At 50.6% G+C, this 16780-nt stretch overlaps 1 protein-coding gene across 5 annotated transcripts; it reads right to left on the minus strand.

Moving 5' to 3' along the window:
- Positions 1-1764: 1764 nt before the first annotated feature.
- On the minus strand, positions 1765-15298 carry LOC311530391 (butyrophilin subfamily 1 member A1-like). 5 transcript variants are annotated; one of them, XM_084646938.1, is made up of 10 exons: positions 15091-15298; positions 14556-14638; positions 14190-14366; positions 12576-12917; positions 10855-11136; positions 10324-10437; positions 9313-9333; positions 6697-6720; positions 4906-5102; positions 1765-2909 (listed from the first exon to the last, which is right to left on the minus strand). In XM_084646938.1, the coding sequence occupies exons 3-10, from the start codon at positions 14311-14313 to the stop codon at positions 2775-2777; spliced, it is 1239 nt and encodes a 412-aa protein (XP_084503064.1). In that variant the 5' UTR covers positions 14314-14366; positions 14556-14638; positions 15091-15298; the 3' UTR covers positions 1765-2774. The 5 variants fall into 5 exon arrangements, with proteins under 5 accessions (XP_084503064.1, XP_084503060.1, XP_084503061.1 ...); XM_084646934.1 differs by having other exon boundaries at positions 2766-5102; XM_084646935.1 differs by lacking the exon at positions 14556-14638 and having other exon boundaries at positions 2766-5102.
- Between the last annotated feature and the right edge of the window lie 1482 nt (positions 15299-16780).

Consider the following 16780-nt stretch of genomic DNA (forward strand, 5'->3'; position numbering starts at 1 on the left):
TTTAATGAATCTGTAAACTCAGGGGTTGTACCGTATGACTGGAGAATTGCTAACACAGTTCCTATTTTTAAGAAAGGGAAAAAAAGTGGTCCAGTAACTACAGGCCTGTTACTTTGACATCTGTAGTATGCAAGGTCTTGGAAAAAATTTTGAAGGAGAAAATAGTTAAGGACATTGAGATCAATGGTAAATGGGAAAAAATACAAAAGGTAGATCGTGCCAAACTAACCTGATCTCCTTCTTTGAGAAAGTAACAGATTTTTTTAGACAAAGAAAATGCAATCAAAATCTAATTTACCTAGATTTCAGTAAGGCGTTTGATATGGTGCCACATGGGGAATTATTAGTTAAATTGGAAAAGATGAGGATCAATATGAAAATTGAAAGGTGGATAGGGAATTGGTTAATGGGGAGACTACAGCGGGTCCTACTGAAAGGTGAACTGTCAGGCTGGAGGGAGGTTACCAGTGGAGTTCCTCAGGGATTGGTTTTGGGACCAATCTTATTTAATCTTTTTATTACTGACCTCAGCACAAAAAGTGGGAGCGTGCTATAAGTTTGTGGATGATACAAAGCTGGGAGGTATTGCCAATTTAGAGGAGGACCGGGATATCATACAGGAGGATCTGGATGACCTTGTAAACTGGAGTAATAGTAATAGGATGAAATTTAATAGTGAAGAGTATAAGGTTATGCATTTAGGGATTAATAACAAGAATTTTAGTTATAAGCTGGGGATGCATTAGAAGTAACGGAGGAGAAGGACCTTGGAATATTGGTTGACCACAGGATGACTATGAGCCTCCAATGTGCTATGGCTGTGAAAAAAGCTAATGCGGTCTTGGGACGCATCAGGCGAGGTATTTCCAGTAGAGATAAGGAGCTGTTAGTACCGTTTTACAAGGTGAGACCTTGTACTGGAATACTGTGTGCAGTTCTGGTCTCCCATGTTAAAGAAGGATTAATTCAAACTGGAACAGGTACAGAGAAGGGCTACTAGGATGATCCGAGGAATGGAAAACCTGTTTTATGAAAGGAGACTCAAAGAGCTTGGCTTGTTTAGCCTAACCAAAAGAAGGCTGAGGGGAGATATGATTTGCCCTCTATAAATATATCAGAGGAATAAATACCCGGGAGGGAGAGGAATTATTTAAGCTCAGTACCAATGTGGACACAAGAACAAATGGATATAAACTGGCCACCAGGAAGTTTAGACTTGAAATTAGATGAAGGTTTCTAACCATCAGAGGAGTGAAGTTCTGGAACAGCCTTCCAAGGGAAGCAGTGGGGGCAAAAGACTTATCTGGCTTCAAGATTAAACTCGATAAGTTTATGGAGGAGATGGTATGACGGGATAACATGATTTTGGCAATTAATTGATCTTGAACTATTCATGGTAAATAGGCCCTGTCAAGGTTCCTTCCCCACTCTGAACTCTAGGGTACAGATGTGGGGACCTGCATGAAAACCCCCTAAGCTTATTTTTACCAGCTTAGGTTAAAACTTCCCCAAGGTATAAACTATTTTCCTTTTTCCCTTGGACTTTATTGCTGCCACCACCAAGCGTCTAACAGATATATAACTGGGAAAGAGCCCGCTTGGAAACGTTTTTCTCCCCAAAATCCTCCCCAAACCCTACACCCCCTTTCCTGGGAAAGGCTTGATAAAAATCCTCACCAATTTGCATAGGTGAACACAGACCCAAACCCTTGGATCTTAAGAACAATGAAAAAAGCAATCAGGTTCTTAAAAGAATAATTTTAATTGAAGAAAAAGTAAAAGAATCACCTCTGTAAAATCAGGATGGTAAATACCTTACAGGATAATCAGATTCAAACCAGAGAATCCCTCTAGGCAAAACCTTAAGTTACAAAAAGACACAAAAACAGGAATCTACATTCCATTCAGCACAGCTTATTTTATCAGCCATTTAACCAAAACAGAATCTAACACATATCTAGCTAGATTACTTACTAAGTTCTAAGACTCCATTCCTGCTCTGTTCCCGGCAAAAGCATCACACAGACAGAGAGAACCTTTGTTTCTCCCCCCATCCAGCTTTGAAAGTATCTTGTCTCCTCACTGGTCATTTTGGTCAGGTGCCAGCGAGGTTATCCTAGCTTCCTAACCCTTTACAGGTGAAAGGATTTTTCCTATGGCCAGGAGGGATTTTAAAGGTGTTTACCCTTCCCTTTTATATTTATGACAGGCCCAATAGCCCGTGATGGAATGTTAGATGGGGTGGGATCTGAGTTACTACAGAGAATCCTTTCCTTGGTATCTGGCTGGTGAATCTTGCCCACATGCTCAGGGTTCAGCTGATCGCCATATCTGGGATCAGGAAGGAATTTTCCTCCAGGGCAGATTGGAAGAGGCCCTGGGGTTTTTTCGCCTTCCTCTGCAGCATGGGTCACTTGCTGGAGGATTCTCTGCACCTTGAAGTCTTTAAACCATGATTTGAGGTCTTCAATAGCTCAGACATAGGTGAGAGGTTTATTGCGGGGGGGGGGGGGGGGAAGGTGAGATTTGGTGGCCTGCATTGTGCAGGAGGTCAGACTAGATGATCATAATGGTCCCTTCTGACCTTAATATCTATGAATCTATGAAAAGGAAAAAGATATAGATGAGAGCTAGAATTGGTTAAATGGAATCAATTATATACAGTAATGGCAAAGTTCTTGGTTCAGGCTTGTACCAGTTATGGAACAAACTGCAGGTTCAAATCAAGTCTCTGGAGTACATCCACAGTGGGGATGGGTCATTTAGTCCTTTGTTCAGAGCTTCAGTTTGTAGCAAAGTCCTTCCAGAAGTAAGAAGCAGGACGGAAAACAAGATGGAGGAGATGCATCAGCCTTTTTATAGTCTCTTGTCATGTGGTCTCTGCTTTCTTTGTCCCAAAGACAAGCTACCTAGCACATGGCATAGAAAAACCTTAGTGTTCTGTCCATAGGCAGGTCCCTGAATACCTTGCTGAGTCTCAAGGAGTATGTGCCTTCTCTCAATGCGTCTATTGTACAGCTGATGGTCCTTAATGGGCCATCAATCAGGCTAGGCAGTGCTGACACCAAATTGTCTGGGGTCTCCCCCAGAAGCATAGCATAAGTTTGAAATACAGACAGTATAGAGCCAATACTTATAACTTTAAATACAAAAATGATACATACATATAGACAGCATAATCGTAACCAGCAAACCATAACCTTGTCTTAGACACCTTATTTGACCCCCTTTATACAAAATTTTGTGCCACTTCAGGACCTTGGTTGCAACAATGATCTATATGGTGCCAGTTCAGATTAATAACGTCACAACCAGGGCCATGGGGTACGTTTGGGGCTGCCTCACTCCCGTGTGTGGGTTTCCTGTTGACTCAGAGTAGGCCCCCCTTTGGAGGCCAGGTGAACTGCCAGCTGTGCCCCATGGGGAGAGACAGGAGCAGTGGCTGGGTGCTGCGGGGAGAGGCCACTGCTTTCCAGGAGGGGAGACTGAGGATAACGGGGCAGGGGGCCTCCCCGGCGGGGCCATGACTCAAGCTGTTCAGGCGTAGACAAATCTTCACTTTGTGCTTCCTCCCACCCACCACCACCACTATGAACATATACAATTTTGGGGGGACAATTAAAAATCAGCCCCCCCAAAGCCCCAGCCCGTGCTATCACAGCTGCCCAGGAGGTTTCCTCACAAATGTCTCAGGTTCTCTGCATAATCAGGGGAATTGCGTGTGCACCCAGCTGTGCATGCTGACTGGGCTTGCGGTTAAGGCATTGGATCGGGACTTAATAAACATGGGGACAGTTCCCAGCTCTGCCCCGATCTGGGTCACCATGTGTCTGTGCAGAGCCCATCACAATGGGGCCCTGATCTCAGATGGGAACTTCCCATGCTAAGAAAGAATGAGCTGTGTATCTCAATGTTAATTTCAAAGTTAAATACCCTTTATGTAGACTTAGGTTGGTTCCGGGGAAAAATGAAACAAGTTTACAAATAAAGTTTGCTGTTTAAACATTTAAGCTTTGGAGTTTTTCCGGCTGGTAATATTGAGTAATAGTTGCATCTCCACAGGAAAGTCTGATTGTGCCTGGTTCCCTGACTGTAGTCAAAATTGGTTCAAATACTGCAATAAAATATGCCTTTTAAAAAATAGGTAAGTTCTAAGCCCTCAGTAAAATAGGTTCGTTTCAGTAATAACTACTTTGGGCAGATGTTTTAAGGCACAATACAAAAGTCAGAGGATCACCAACCGCCAAAAGCAGGCACGATCTAACTCTGTTCAGCATTGCCATGTATATTAAACCAAGCAGCTATTTGAAAGCAAGGAAATCCCTGGGAAAACATCCGTAACACTGTCCCTTTGCAAGGAAATTCCTGGTTAAAAACCCTTAACTCTGCCCCTTTGAAGACAAAGGAATTTAACACCCTTAATTTTGCCCGTTTGAACACAAGGGAATTCCCAGCCAAAAATCCTTAACTCTGCCCTGGCATGATCAGAAGTTCTATAAGACTGCCCTGTCTTTTCCCCATTTTGGGTGTTACTGTACGTGTTGTCCTGTCCATCTCCACAGTCTTTCTGTGCCCTGGAGGCAGTATGGTGAGCTGCGCCCCAGAAGTCCAGAGCAAGAAGAAGGGGAAGAGAGGTTCCCGGGAACAGCCAGTGAAGGTGAAGATGTGCACCATGCCCTCAGCGTTGTAGAAGGCCAGGCTTGCCTGCTCGCAGTCCAGGTGCACCCGGACCATCCTGGGTGCTGACTCCAGCTGCAGCGGTGTCTCAGGGCAGGTGAGAGCACTCCACTCCCCCTCCTGGCACTGCAGGGCCCAGACCCCCACATCCGGGGACAGCTGAAACACCCCCATGCTCTCCATGGAGCTCTGGGCTGCCCCGATGGCCCAGTCTCCCCACTGGCTCACCTCCACGTCCCAGTAGTGTTGCCTGGCTGCAAAGCACTGGGAGGCCAGGACGCAGGGGAGGGGGTCAAATCTCCGGTCACTCTTGGGGACGTCTTGCCAGAGGATGCCACACGTCACACTCCTGCCATCTGCTGAGAGCACCAGGAAGGGGTTGGCAGTGCTCTGGTCCAGCGTCACCTCTGCTGCCGACAGGGACACTACGGGCAGATGGATACAGGTGCTAGGGCAAGACACCGCAGTACCTCCTCTCTGCTCAGCTCCTCAAGTCTCTCGCTATGGGGCCTAGTGGGTAGAGCACTAGGATACCTGGGTTCTATTCCCAGCTCAGGCCTGCTGGCTGACCTGGAGCCAGTCACTTCCCTTCCCTCCCCCTCGTTTTCCCCAGCTATAAAATGGAGCTAAGCATGATTATTACCATGAGCCTTTGGATCTTCTCTGACCCAAGTAGTCAACCTCTTCTGGGAAGACCCCTGAACGGGACACAGGATCCACCAGGGCTGGTGGGAAATTTTCCATGGGAACAGTTTTTGGCTGGAAAAATTGGGCAACAGGGGATGGATCACTTGATGATCACCTGTTCTGTTCATTCCCTCTGGGGCACTTGGCATTGGCCACTGTCGGAAGAGGATACTGGGCTAGACAGACCTTTGCTCTGACCCAGTATAAACCATTCTTATGTTCTAAAACTCTATGTCTGCTTTCTGGGGACAGAGTGGATGCTTTGTTGAAAAAACAGATGCTCCAAAACTAAAATATTTTGGCCAAAAAAAACAGAAAACGTTCACCCCAAATCCAGAACGTTTTGGCCTCAAAACCAGTGTTTGCCCAAAATATTTTGGCCCCAAACCAGATCATTTTAATCTAAAATGCAGAATACTTTGGTCAGAAGCCAAATAATTTTCATCCAAAAACCAAACTAGGGTGATTTTCAGCTAGAATGTTTCAGGTTTTGATGGAGAGTCGGAATTATCCACAGAAAGTACAAACAAAAATGAAAAAAAGAGAAAAATCTTTCTTCTTGGATTTTTCCATGGGAACAGACCCCTCTTTTCCACCCAGCCCTGTGCTCAGGAAGGATCTCACCAGGGCCATCTACAGAGGTCACTGCATCTCCATGCCCTTGCTGGGGAAAGCTGAAGGATATCGCAGTGGTGTCCTGTGCTTTGTATTACCCAGCGTCTGTGTGCGGCTAGCAGAGCTCCCAGGGCACTTGTCCCCTGGTCTCCAGGCAGCCTGTGAGCACAGCCAATCCACCGCAGGGCCGCCTGATCACCCGTGGATGTCAGCCCGCCAGCAATATCGGATCTCAGGCTGCTCAACCCATGCGTCCCCAGCTGCGATCTCTCCTGGGCCAGACCTGCTCCCAGCCTTGTCCACTGTCCTGCCCAGTCTGCTCCATTCCTGACCCTTGGCCCTGCCTCCGGCTCTGACCATCAGCACTGTTTCTAGCCACTGAGTCCAGCTCCAGCCACAAGGCCTGGCTGCCCATGCCCTAGTTCGTAACAACCGTCCTCATGGTCCTAGCCTGGGAAAGCCATTGTCTAAGCTCAGCCGGGAATCTCAGATCCAAGCTTTTAGTGTGATGACTGTGGTCAAGTCTTTTAGGCCCAGCTCCTCAAAGGTACTTAGGCACCAAAGGGAGTTAAGCACGTTCGAGGATCTGTTCCTTTGAGCCCTACCTCTGGCCTGTGATAGTCAATACATGGAAGACAGGGAGGGGGCTCAGAGACAGCAGGAGTCAAAACCATGTGAGTACCGGAGATAAGTAGAAAACTTTTTTTTTTTTTTTACCTTTATCAAGAAATTGTCTCCATTCTGCAATGATAAAAAAGGAGGTCACAATTAGCTGGGGAAGCAGTGAGAGCAGATGAAACAAATCCCATCCAAACTTTTGGGTTTTTGAAACAAAACTCCACTATTTTGTGGGGAGGGATAGCTCAGTGGTTTGAGCATTAGCCTGCTAAACCCAGGGTTGTGAGTTCAATCCTTGAAGGGGCCATTTAGGGATCTGGGGAAAAAATTGGGGATTGGTCCTGCTTTGAGCAGGGGGTTGGACTAGATGATCTCCTGAGGTCCCTTCCAACACTGATATTCTATGATTCTCCCCAATGAAAGTTTTTATTTTGTTCAAAATTCTCCATTCTTTTAATTTTTTTAAACACAAAACCACAATTTTTTAAAGTAAAGAAACAGTTTTGGTTTGCAAATATTTTCAGTAGTTCGCTAAAAAAAACACTAGGAAAATTTCTATGAAAAGTTTTAAAAAAATCTTTTGAAACGTTACTGAGGGAAATTCATTCCCATTTGCTCAGCAGCCCTATACTGAACCACAGCTCGCACACTCATTGGGCTGGAGTCTGATTCCAGCAATTGGAGAAAACTGGGAGCAAGGAGGCCAGACCCCCAGCTGGTGTCAATCGACTGTAGCTCCATTTGGATGAACATAATCACAGCAATTGGCTGCAGCTGTGGGTTTGAACCTCACCTCAGTCCCTGGAAAAATCATGGAGCATGTCCTCAAGGAATCAATTCTGAAGCACTTAGACGAGAGGAAAGTGATCAGGAACAGTCAGCATGGATTCACCAAGGGAAAGTCATGCCTGACTAATCTAATTGCCTTCTATGATGAGATAACTGGTTCTGTGGATGAAGGGAAAGCAGTGGACGTGTTATTCCTTGGCTTTAGCAAAGCTTTTGACACGGTCTCCCACAGTATTCTTGTCAGCAAGTTAAAGAAGTATGGGCTGGATGAATGGACTATAAAGTGGATAGAAAGCTGGCTAGATTGTCGGGCTCAATGGGTAGTGATCAATGGCTCCATATCTAGTTGGCAGCCGGTATCAAGTGGAGTGTCCCAAGGGTCGGTCCTGGGGCCGGTTTTGTTCAATATCTTCATTAATGATCTGGAGGATGGTGTGGATTGCACCGTCAGCAAGTTTGCGGATGACACTAAACTGGGAGGAGTGGTAGATAAGCTGGAGGGTAGGGATAGGATACAGAGGGACCTAGACAAATTGGAGGATTGGGCCAAAAGAAATCTGATGAGGTTCAATAAGGATAAGTGCAGGGTCCTGCACTTAGGACGGAAGAACCCAATGCACAGCTACAGACTAGGGACCGAATGGCTAGGCAGCAGTTCTGCGGAAAAGGACCTAGGGGTGACAGTGGATGAGAAGCTGGATATGAGTCAGCAGTGTGCCCTTGTTGCCAAGAAGGCCAATGGCATTTTGGGATGTATAAGTAGGGGCATAGCGAGCAGATCGAGGGACGTGATCATTCCCCTCTATTCGACATTGGTGAGGCCTCATCTGGAGTACTGTGTCCAGTTTTGGGTCCCACGCTACAAGAAGGATGTGGATAAATTGGAGAGAGTCCAGCGAAGGGCAACAAAAATGATTAGGGGTCTGGAACACATGACTTATGCGGAGAGGCTGAGGGAACTGGGATTGTTTAGTCTATGGAAGAGAAGAATGAGGGGGGATTTGATAGCTGCTTTTAACTACCTGAAAGGGGGGGCTCCAAAGAGGATGGATCTAGACTATTCTCAGTGATAGCAGATGACAGGACAAGGAGTAATGGTCTCAAGCTGCACTGGGGGAGATTTAGGTTGGATATTAGGAAAAACTTTTTCACTAGGAGGGTGGTGAAACACTGGAATGCGTTACCTAAGGAGGTGGTAGAATCTCCTTCCTTAGAAGTTTTTAAGGTCAGACTTGACAAAGCCCTGGCTGGGATGATTTAATTGGGGATTGGTCCTGCTTTGAGCAGGGGGTTGGACTAGATGACCTCCTGAGGTCCCTTCCAACTCTGATATTCTATGATTCCACGGTGGGTGCCATCCCCTGCAGATTTCTCTCCCATCTCTCCCCACCTCAGCTGACTCTGACCCTAGGCAGCATCTTTTGCTTTCCCCACTCCAGCCTCTGAAGCATCTCTGATCCTTCACCCTCTTCCAGGTCCCTCAGCCTCCTTCCTGGCTATGTGGGTGTCTGTGTAAAACCTGGCACAATGTGGCCCTGATCTCGGTCATCGTGTGTCTGTGCAGAGCCCGTCATGATGGGGCCCTGATCTTGGTCACCATGTGTCTGTGCAGCGCCTGGCACAACACGGCCCTGATCTCAGTCACTGTGTCTGTGCAGCGCCCGGTGTGCAGGGCCCTGATCTCGGTCACTGTGAGTCTGTGCCATGCCCAGCATGACGGGGCCCTGATCTCTGTCATTGTGTGTCTGTCCTGCACCTGGCAAAACGGGGCCCTGATCTCAGTCACTGTGTGTCTGTCCAGCACCCAGCACAACGGGGTCCTGATCTCGGGTGGGATCTCTCGGTTCTGCCCTGATACACTATTACGCGATAGGTGCTGAGGCGATGTTATAGAGACACGAGTTACCGTGTGCTGGAAATACTCACCGCGCTCTTTGGACACCTCACCTGGAAGAGAAAGGAAGAGGTGAGGCTGTGAGCAGGAGCGACACTCAAGGGGGATTTCCTGCGCCCTGTGTGGCTCATCTCTATAGTCCCACTACGGCTGTTTCTCCCTCACCTCCCACTGAGCACATATGCCATTCCCATCCCATTCCCACCTCCTGGGACAGACCGAGGGGCGCCTGTGGCTCTGGGGGAATGTATGTGCTTCCTAGAGGGGGCAGCTAGGGAGAATCCATTGGCCCAGCCTCCAGTGGGTGTCCATTTGCACCCTCTAGGAATGAATTCTTAGCCCAGTCTGTGCTCCCGGAAACCCTCCAGAAAGTGCCTCATTGCCAGGAGGTCGTATAGGCCGAGCAAGCCCGAGAGAGACACGTGACTGGCCAGGGAGAGTGCAGGGACTGGCATGCCTGATGGCCAGTTTCCCTGGGATCCGTGGTGCTGGACAGGGCTTAGGCACAATCATTTGGGCTTATCTCTTTCCTTCCTCTCAGCTTTCCCCCAATTAAGCCAAAGAGGCAGCATGGGCCGATGGTTAGAGCACTGAAGAGGCCATTAGAAGTGCTGATTTCGGTTCCTGGATTTGCTGCTGAACTGCTTGGAGAGCTTGGGAAAGATACTGCCACGCTCTCTGCCTCAGTTTCCCCTCACACCCTTTGTTTATTTTGACTCTTTATTTTATTTTGCTCTGTAGGGGAGGGAGACTGTCACCGTGTGTCTTTGCAGTGCCTGGCCTGACAGGGCCCTGATCGCGGTCACCGTGTGTCTGTGAAGCACCAGGCACGACGGGGCTCTGATCTCGGTCATTGTGAGTCTGTGCTGCACCCAGGACAATGGGGCCCTGATCTTGTTTGCACAGGGATGACTTCCACCTTCCAGGAAAGAAGTAGTTTGTATGGAATTTTCTGTCTGTAACCCACATGTTCCCTTAGAAAAAAGTATTGGCCACTCAGTGAAACACATTCCCTACTGCACTGCCTGGAGTGAGATTGTTACCTTTGAGTACCTGGAGCTTTCGGAAGAGATAAACAGCCAAGGGCACAAGGAAGAGACATACTGGTAGAAAGATGAGAAAGGCCCACATTTCCGGGGCATGCCTGGGGAAGAGCCCTGAGGGAGAACACACATTGCAACTTCTCAGAGGAGCAGCAAGAGCACTCCTAAGCACTTAGCTGGGAAAGGTGAAGTCAGTGTAGGTACTGAGGGCTGAGAGCCAGATTTTGAGCTCAGCTCCCGTGGGCTAATCTGGAGTCACCCTCCAAATGCACTGGGGGCAGGGCCAGATTCTGATCTCAGCTTGCCTTGAGTCAGTCTGGAGTCACTCCCCAACTGCAATGAGGACAGGGCTGGATTCTGATCTCAGCTCCACTGGGGTTCATCCAGAGTCACCCCTGTCTGCACTGGGGGCAGGGCCGGATTCTGATCTCAGCTTCCCTGGGGTCAATCCAGAGTCACCCCCTGTCTGCAATGAGGCCAAGCCATGTGGATAAGCATCAGGGAGGAACCTGAGGTGTGCGGGCAGCCCACCTGTGATATGAATAGTCGTCTCTCTCTCTGGGCTGGAGAAGCCGGCTTTGATGGTGCAGGTCAGTGCTGGGTCCGAGCTCTCAGTCACCACCAAGGAGCTGGAGACGTTGAATAGGCCGTTGTCGCTGCGCGGTTTCTGTTCAGACCTGGGGCTCAGGGTCTCCCCACGGCCATTCCTCCAGAGCACGTGGGGCTCTGGGTACCACCCCGCAGAGAGACACAAGACCCACACCCCCCAGTCCTTGTGCCCAGCCATGTGCAGGACAGGGTCTGAGCCAGAGCCTGGGGGATGGAGAATCAGAAGCAAAAAGTTAACACGGTAAGAATGATTAACACATCTGTGATAGCGGTGATCTCAAAGCACTTTACAAAGCCAGGGATATGCCCCATTGACGCCAATAGAGCTGAGACCCATTGACCCCAGCTGGGGATCTGTCCCCATTGACTCCAGTGGAGCTACGGATGATTGACACCGGCTGGGAATCTGGCCTATTGACTCTTATGGAGCTATGGTCCATTGACCCGAGCTGCAGATCTGGCCCCACTGATTCCAGTGGAGCTACGGACAATTGACACCAGCTTTGGATCTGGCCCCACTGACTCTAATGGAGCTACAGCCCTCTGACACCGGCTGGGGATCTGGCCCCATTGACTCCAATGGAGCTACGGCCAACTGGCCCCAGATGGGGATCTGGCCCCATTGACTCCAATGGAGCTACGGCCAACTGGCCCCAGATGGGGATCTGGCCCCATTGACTCCAATGGAGCTACGGCCAACTGGCCCCAGATGGGGATCTGGCCCCACTGACTCCAATGGAGCTACGGCCAACTGGCCCCAGATGGGGATCTGGCCCCATTGACTCCAATGGAGCTACGGCCAACTGGCCCCAGATGGGGATCTGGCCCCATTGACTCCAATGGAGCTACGGCCAACTGGCCCCAGATGGGGATCTGGCCCCACTGACTCCAATGGAGCTACGGCCAACTGGCCCCAGATGGGGATCTGGCCCCACTGACTCCAATGGAGCTACGGCCAACTGGCCCCAGATGGGGATCTGGCCCCACTGACTCCAATGGAGCTACGGCCCTCTGACACCGGCTGGGGATCTGGCCCCATTGACTCCAATGGAGCTACGGCCAACTGGCCCCAGATGGGGATCTGGCCCCATTGACTCCAATGGAGCTACGGCCAACTGGCCCCAGATGGGGATCTGGCCCCATTGACTCCAATGGAGCTACGGCCAACTGGCCCCAGATGGGGATCTGGCCCCACTGACTCCAATGGAGCTACGGCCAACTGGCCCCAGATGGGGATCTGGCCCCACTGACTCCAATGGAGCTACGGCCCTCTGACACCGGCTGGGGATCTGGCCCCATTGACTCCAATGGAGCTACGGCCAACTGGCCCCAGATGGGGATCTGGCCCCATTGACTCCAATGGAGCTACGTACACCGGCTGGGGGTCTGCCCCCCACAGTTTTAAGCCTTTGATTCTGGGAATGGCAATTCTAAAGGCTGCACTCTGGGGAGGCATCCCAGGGAATTTTAATGGGAGCTGGGTATCCAAATCCCCAGGCCAACTGTGGAAATCTCCGCTTCTGAATCTGCAGGTGAAATGCAGCAGGAAGTACACGGGTCCGAGGATGTGTCACAATCCCCCATTGCACTGCGACGCCTAGTGTTCCCATGGGAGTGAGCCGCACGCAGTCGGAGCTGCTCACCCGTCACGCTGAGCTCCAGCAGGGCCGTGCTGTAGTGACTGGGTGACTGGACCTCGCACAAGTGCTGCCCTTCGTCTGATGGCTGGACGTCCCGGATCCTCAGGGAGACGTTCCCATGGGCCAGGCCCTGGGTGGTGAGCTCCGTCCTGCCCTGGTAACCCATGCCCTGCTCCTCGCTCCTGTTCGGCCAGTAGACGTGGACGTCCTGGCCCAACTGGGGCCGGCTCCATTTCACCTGCATGGCCTGGGCACTGAGCGCGGGGGAGAGATGGCAGGGCAGCAGCACAGTGCCCCCCAGTGGGGCGGAGATGGGGCTGGCGGGACCCAGCACATGGAATGATTCTGGGGGAGAAACACCATCTGGTCAGAGAGCATGGGAGGGGGAGGGGGCCGATGGTCAGTGAGTCCCCACCAAGGGGTGACTGGCTTGACGGGCTCAGTTCCCAGCTCTGCCACCAATCTCTGGTGTATCTGCGGGCCAGTCACCCCATTCCTCTCTGCCTCAACGCCCTTGCTGGGAAACGGGGATAACGATCCAGGCGTCTTTAGAGGCACTGTGGCCAAGTTGCTAGAGTGCTGGCCTGGGAGGCAGGAGTCCTGGGTTCATTCCTGGCTCTGCACTGGCCTGCTGAGTGAATGTGGGCAAGGAACTTCCCTGTCCGTGCCTCGGTTTCCCCAGGTGTACTGTGAGGATAATGATACTGGTCTCTTCTGCAAGACACCCTGAGATCTACTGATGTAAAGTGCTAGATAAGAACTAGATGTTATTATTAGAGCATTTGCTCTTTGGGGCAGGGCATTGTGTGTCTGTGCAGCAACGGGATCCTGATCTCAATCACTGTGTGTCTGTGCCTCGCCCAGTGCAATGGGGCCCTGATCTCGGTCACGGTGCATCTGTGCCGTGCCAGACACTATGGCATCTCTAGGCGGTACTGTAACAGAAATTACCTCCAATGACACTACATCAAAAGAACACTAGGTAGCTAATCAAGCATTCAAAAGCCAGGAGCTGTCAGATTTCTGAAGGCTTGAACAACCTCAACTCTGCTCCCCTTTTGGGCGTATCCTGAAGAAGTGTAAAACCAGTGTGTAAGAGTGTTATTACAGACCAACCCCAGAAAGAGGAGGTCTAGCTACAGCTGTGATGTGAAATAGTTTTAACTGGACCAGCGGGTGTGTGTTTGCATGTGTTCATGCTCTTAAACCGATTTAAACTTGGCTCTTAGCCACGTAGCTCACACTCATCAATTTCCAGGCCTGAGGCCAACTGGGAGAACTAGTGGGAAGCCACCAGAGAGTTGCCCATACTGGTGATAGGGCCAGTTAAACTAGAAAGCTTTTAACCCATTTGCGTTGGTGAATCAGGTGTAGACGAGCTGCCCCGTGTTAACCAACAGGTCATCTTCTCTAGCACCCAACACCTTGTGAGGGTTCGAGCCTCCCATGGCTCGGTGGGCACTGGCCACCCGAGTTGTTTTGTGCCCTGTGCTACCGATGGGATGTGGAACTAAGATGCAGCAGTTGTGAAATTGCACCGGATGTGGGGGAGCACTGGTTTGGAACAGACTGGATCACATCCTGACGGTGTCCCCTTTGCACACACGCCAGTCTCACCTGGGGCTGCCATCCCAATGCCCAGGAGGAGGCAGAGGGCAACTGGTATGGCCTGATAGCGGCGTTGGGTGCTCTCCATCCTGTGGGCCTCTGGGAGATGTCTCCCGGCACCACCACAGAACATTGGTCACCGTGCAGAGGGGGCATCGGGCTCCGGGCTCCTCATCCGCGTGGGACCTGGGAAGGCAAAACACCCGTGAGCCCCCCAACAGGTCAGTTCTTCAACCAAAAGCTTTCTCCTTGAAACAACAGGGCCTCCTGCAAAATCAGCATTTTCTCCTAAGAAATTATTTTCGCTTTCCACAGGAAATAAAACTGTCAGATCCAAAACCTGCCAGGAAAGAACCGCCTCCTCCCCGCGTTTACCTGGCTTTTCCACAATGTGTTTTGCTTGGAAACGGCAGAAAAAAAGCCCAGCTTTTGGCTGCTTTTCAGACTTTTTCCCCTCCCTAGTACAGAAAGAAAGAAAGAAAGAAGAAATGTTCAAGTGAAAGTCACCCCGCACTGCGTCCCAGCCGTTAATTATCTCCCTCTCTGAGTTGGAGGAAGTGACACACAGTAACATGGTGGTAAAAATAATTCAGCAGGAGAGAAACTAGTTAATTAACTCATTAAAACGTGGGGAAATGGAGAAATCGCCCTTTCCTCCCAGGGGCTGGTGAATAATGTATCAACAAAGCACAGGGGCTGGAACTGGAGGGGGGGTCTGCCGCACCCCTGGCCCGAAGTGGTTTCTCAGGGTTTACAATTTGGTTCCATAGCTCTCAGCACCCCCACTGGACACAATATTCCAGCGCCACTGCAACAAATCGTTTCCTGTCGTTGTCCCCCGCAGCCCCCCATCTTTCTGGGCAGCGATCCCCCCTTTCTTTGCCTGACAGAAGGGCTCCCGCAGTCCTACCGGCGGAGGGGGGGCTGGGAAGCAGGGGTGCCAGCTGTCCGGGTTGTCTCAGAATCTCCCCTTTCTGGAAGCAGCTGGCCCAGGAAGTGTGTCCGGGTGCTCAGGGCCAGGGGGCGGTTTCATGGGGTCAGGAGCAGGCGGGATGTCCTGGGGTTTTGTGAACACGAGACCCGGACGGGAACCAGGCGGAGCATTTTGGAGAGGGCCCCGACACCGCCCACTCCGCTGCAGGGCAAGGAAATTCCCCTCCCCCCGGGGCGTTCCCCGCCTGGCCACTGAGCCCCGCCCCGGGACAGCCAGATAACGCATGGCTGGGGCTGGGCTGCACCCAGCGGACTCTGCCCCCTCCCTGCCCCCCAGCGGCGCCAACGCTGGGTTTCAAAACCAAGGGCCTGTTTTCTAGCCTCCTCCCCGCGCTAGGATTATGACCATTAATGAGAATACCGAGCAGCTGGGGCGCTGGGACTATGGGGGTGGGGGCGCTGAGAGCCAGGGAGCAAGCTGTGAGCCCTGTGTACGATGCAGCACGTTCCCCTTCCTCAGAGGCGTTTCTTGCTGCTTTCTGCAGCGCTGGCAACTGCCGGTCTTCTTTTACAGAGATGACGAAGTAAGGGGCGCCCCTTGTAATAAGGGACTGTTGGCAACCCTAGGTCAGACCCACAGTCTGGTACCGCCCCCCTTGCCACCCCACATTAGATCAGTGGGTCCAGCCAGCTGGTATCTCACCCTCCGCTTCCACAGAACAGATCAGTGGGTCCAGCCAGCCTGGTGTCTAGTTTCCAACAGTGCCAGCTGTGCAGTGGCAGCTGTAACAGCCCGGTGACGGGGCTCTAGCAGGATAAACCACCCATGTGGGTTAATTCCTTCCTCGCTCCCCAGCATGAGACAGCGTCTCTAGCTCACGAAAGCTCATGCTCAAATAAATTGGTTAGTCTCTAAGGTGCCACAAGTCCTCCTTTTCTCCTTACAATGTGTATGATAATCAAGGTGGGCCATTTCCAGCACAAATCCAGGGTTTAACAAGAACGTCTGAGGAAGGGTGGGAGGGGGAAGGGGGTAGGAAAAAACAAGGGGAAATAGGTTACCTTGCATAATGACTTAGCCACTCCCAGTCTCTATTCAAGCCTAAGTTAATTGTATCCAATTTGCAAATGAATTCCAATTCAGCAGTCTCTGATTGGAGTCTGGTTTTGAAGTTTTTCTGTTGTAATATCGCAACTTTCATGTCTGTAATCGCGTGACCAGAGAGATTCTCTGACTGAATATTATAATTCTTGACATCTGATTTGTGTCCATTTATTCTTTTACGTAGAGACTGTCCAGTTTGACCAATGTACATGGCAGAGGGGCATTGCTGGCACATGATGGCATATATCACATTGGTAGATGTGCAGGTGAACGAGCTTCTGATAGTGTGGCTGATGTGATTAGGCTCTGTGATGGTGTCCCCTGAATAGATATGTGGGCACAGTTGGCAACGGGCTTTGTTGCAAGGATAGATTCCTGGGTTAGTGGTTATGTTGTGTGGTAGTAGTTGCCGGTGAGTATTTGCTTCAGGTTGGGGGGCTGTCTGTACGCAAGGACTGGCCTGTCTCCAAAGACTTGTGAGAGTGATGGGGCGTCCTTCAGGATAGGTTGTAGATCCTTGATAATGCGTTGGAGAGGTTTTAGTTGGGGGCTGAAGGTGATG

Source organism: Lepidochelys olivacea (assembly GCF_965140295.1).
Source record: "Lepidochelys olivacea isolate rLepOli2 genome assembly, chromosome: 14".
NCBI classification, from domain to species: domain Eukaryota; kingdom Metazoa; phylum Chordata; order Testudines; family Cheloniidae; genus Lepidochelys; species Lepidochelys olivacea.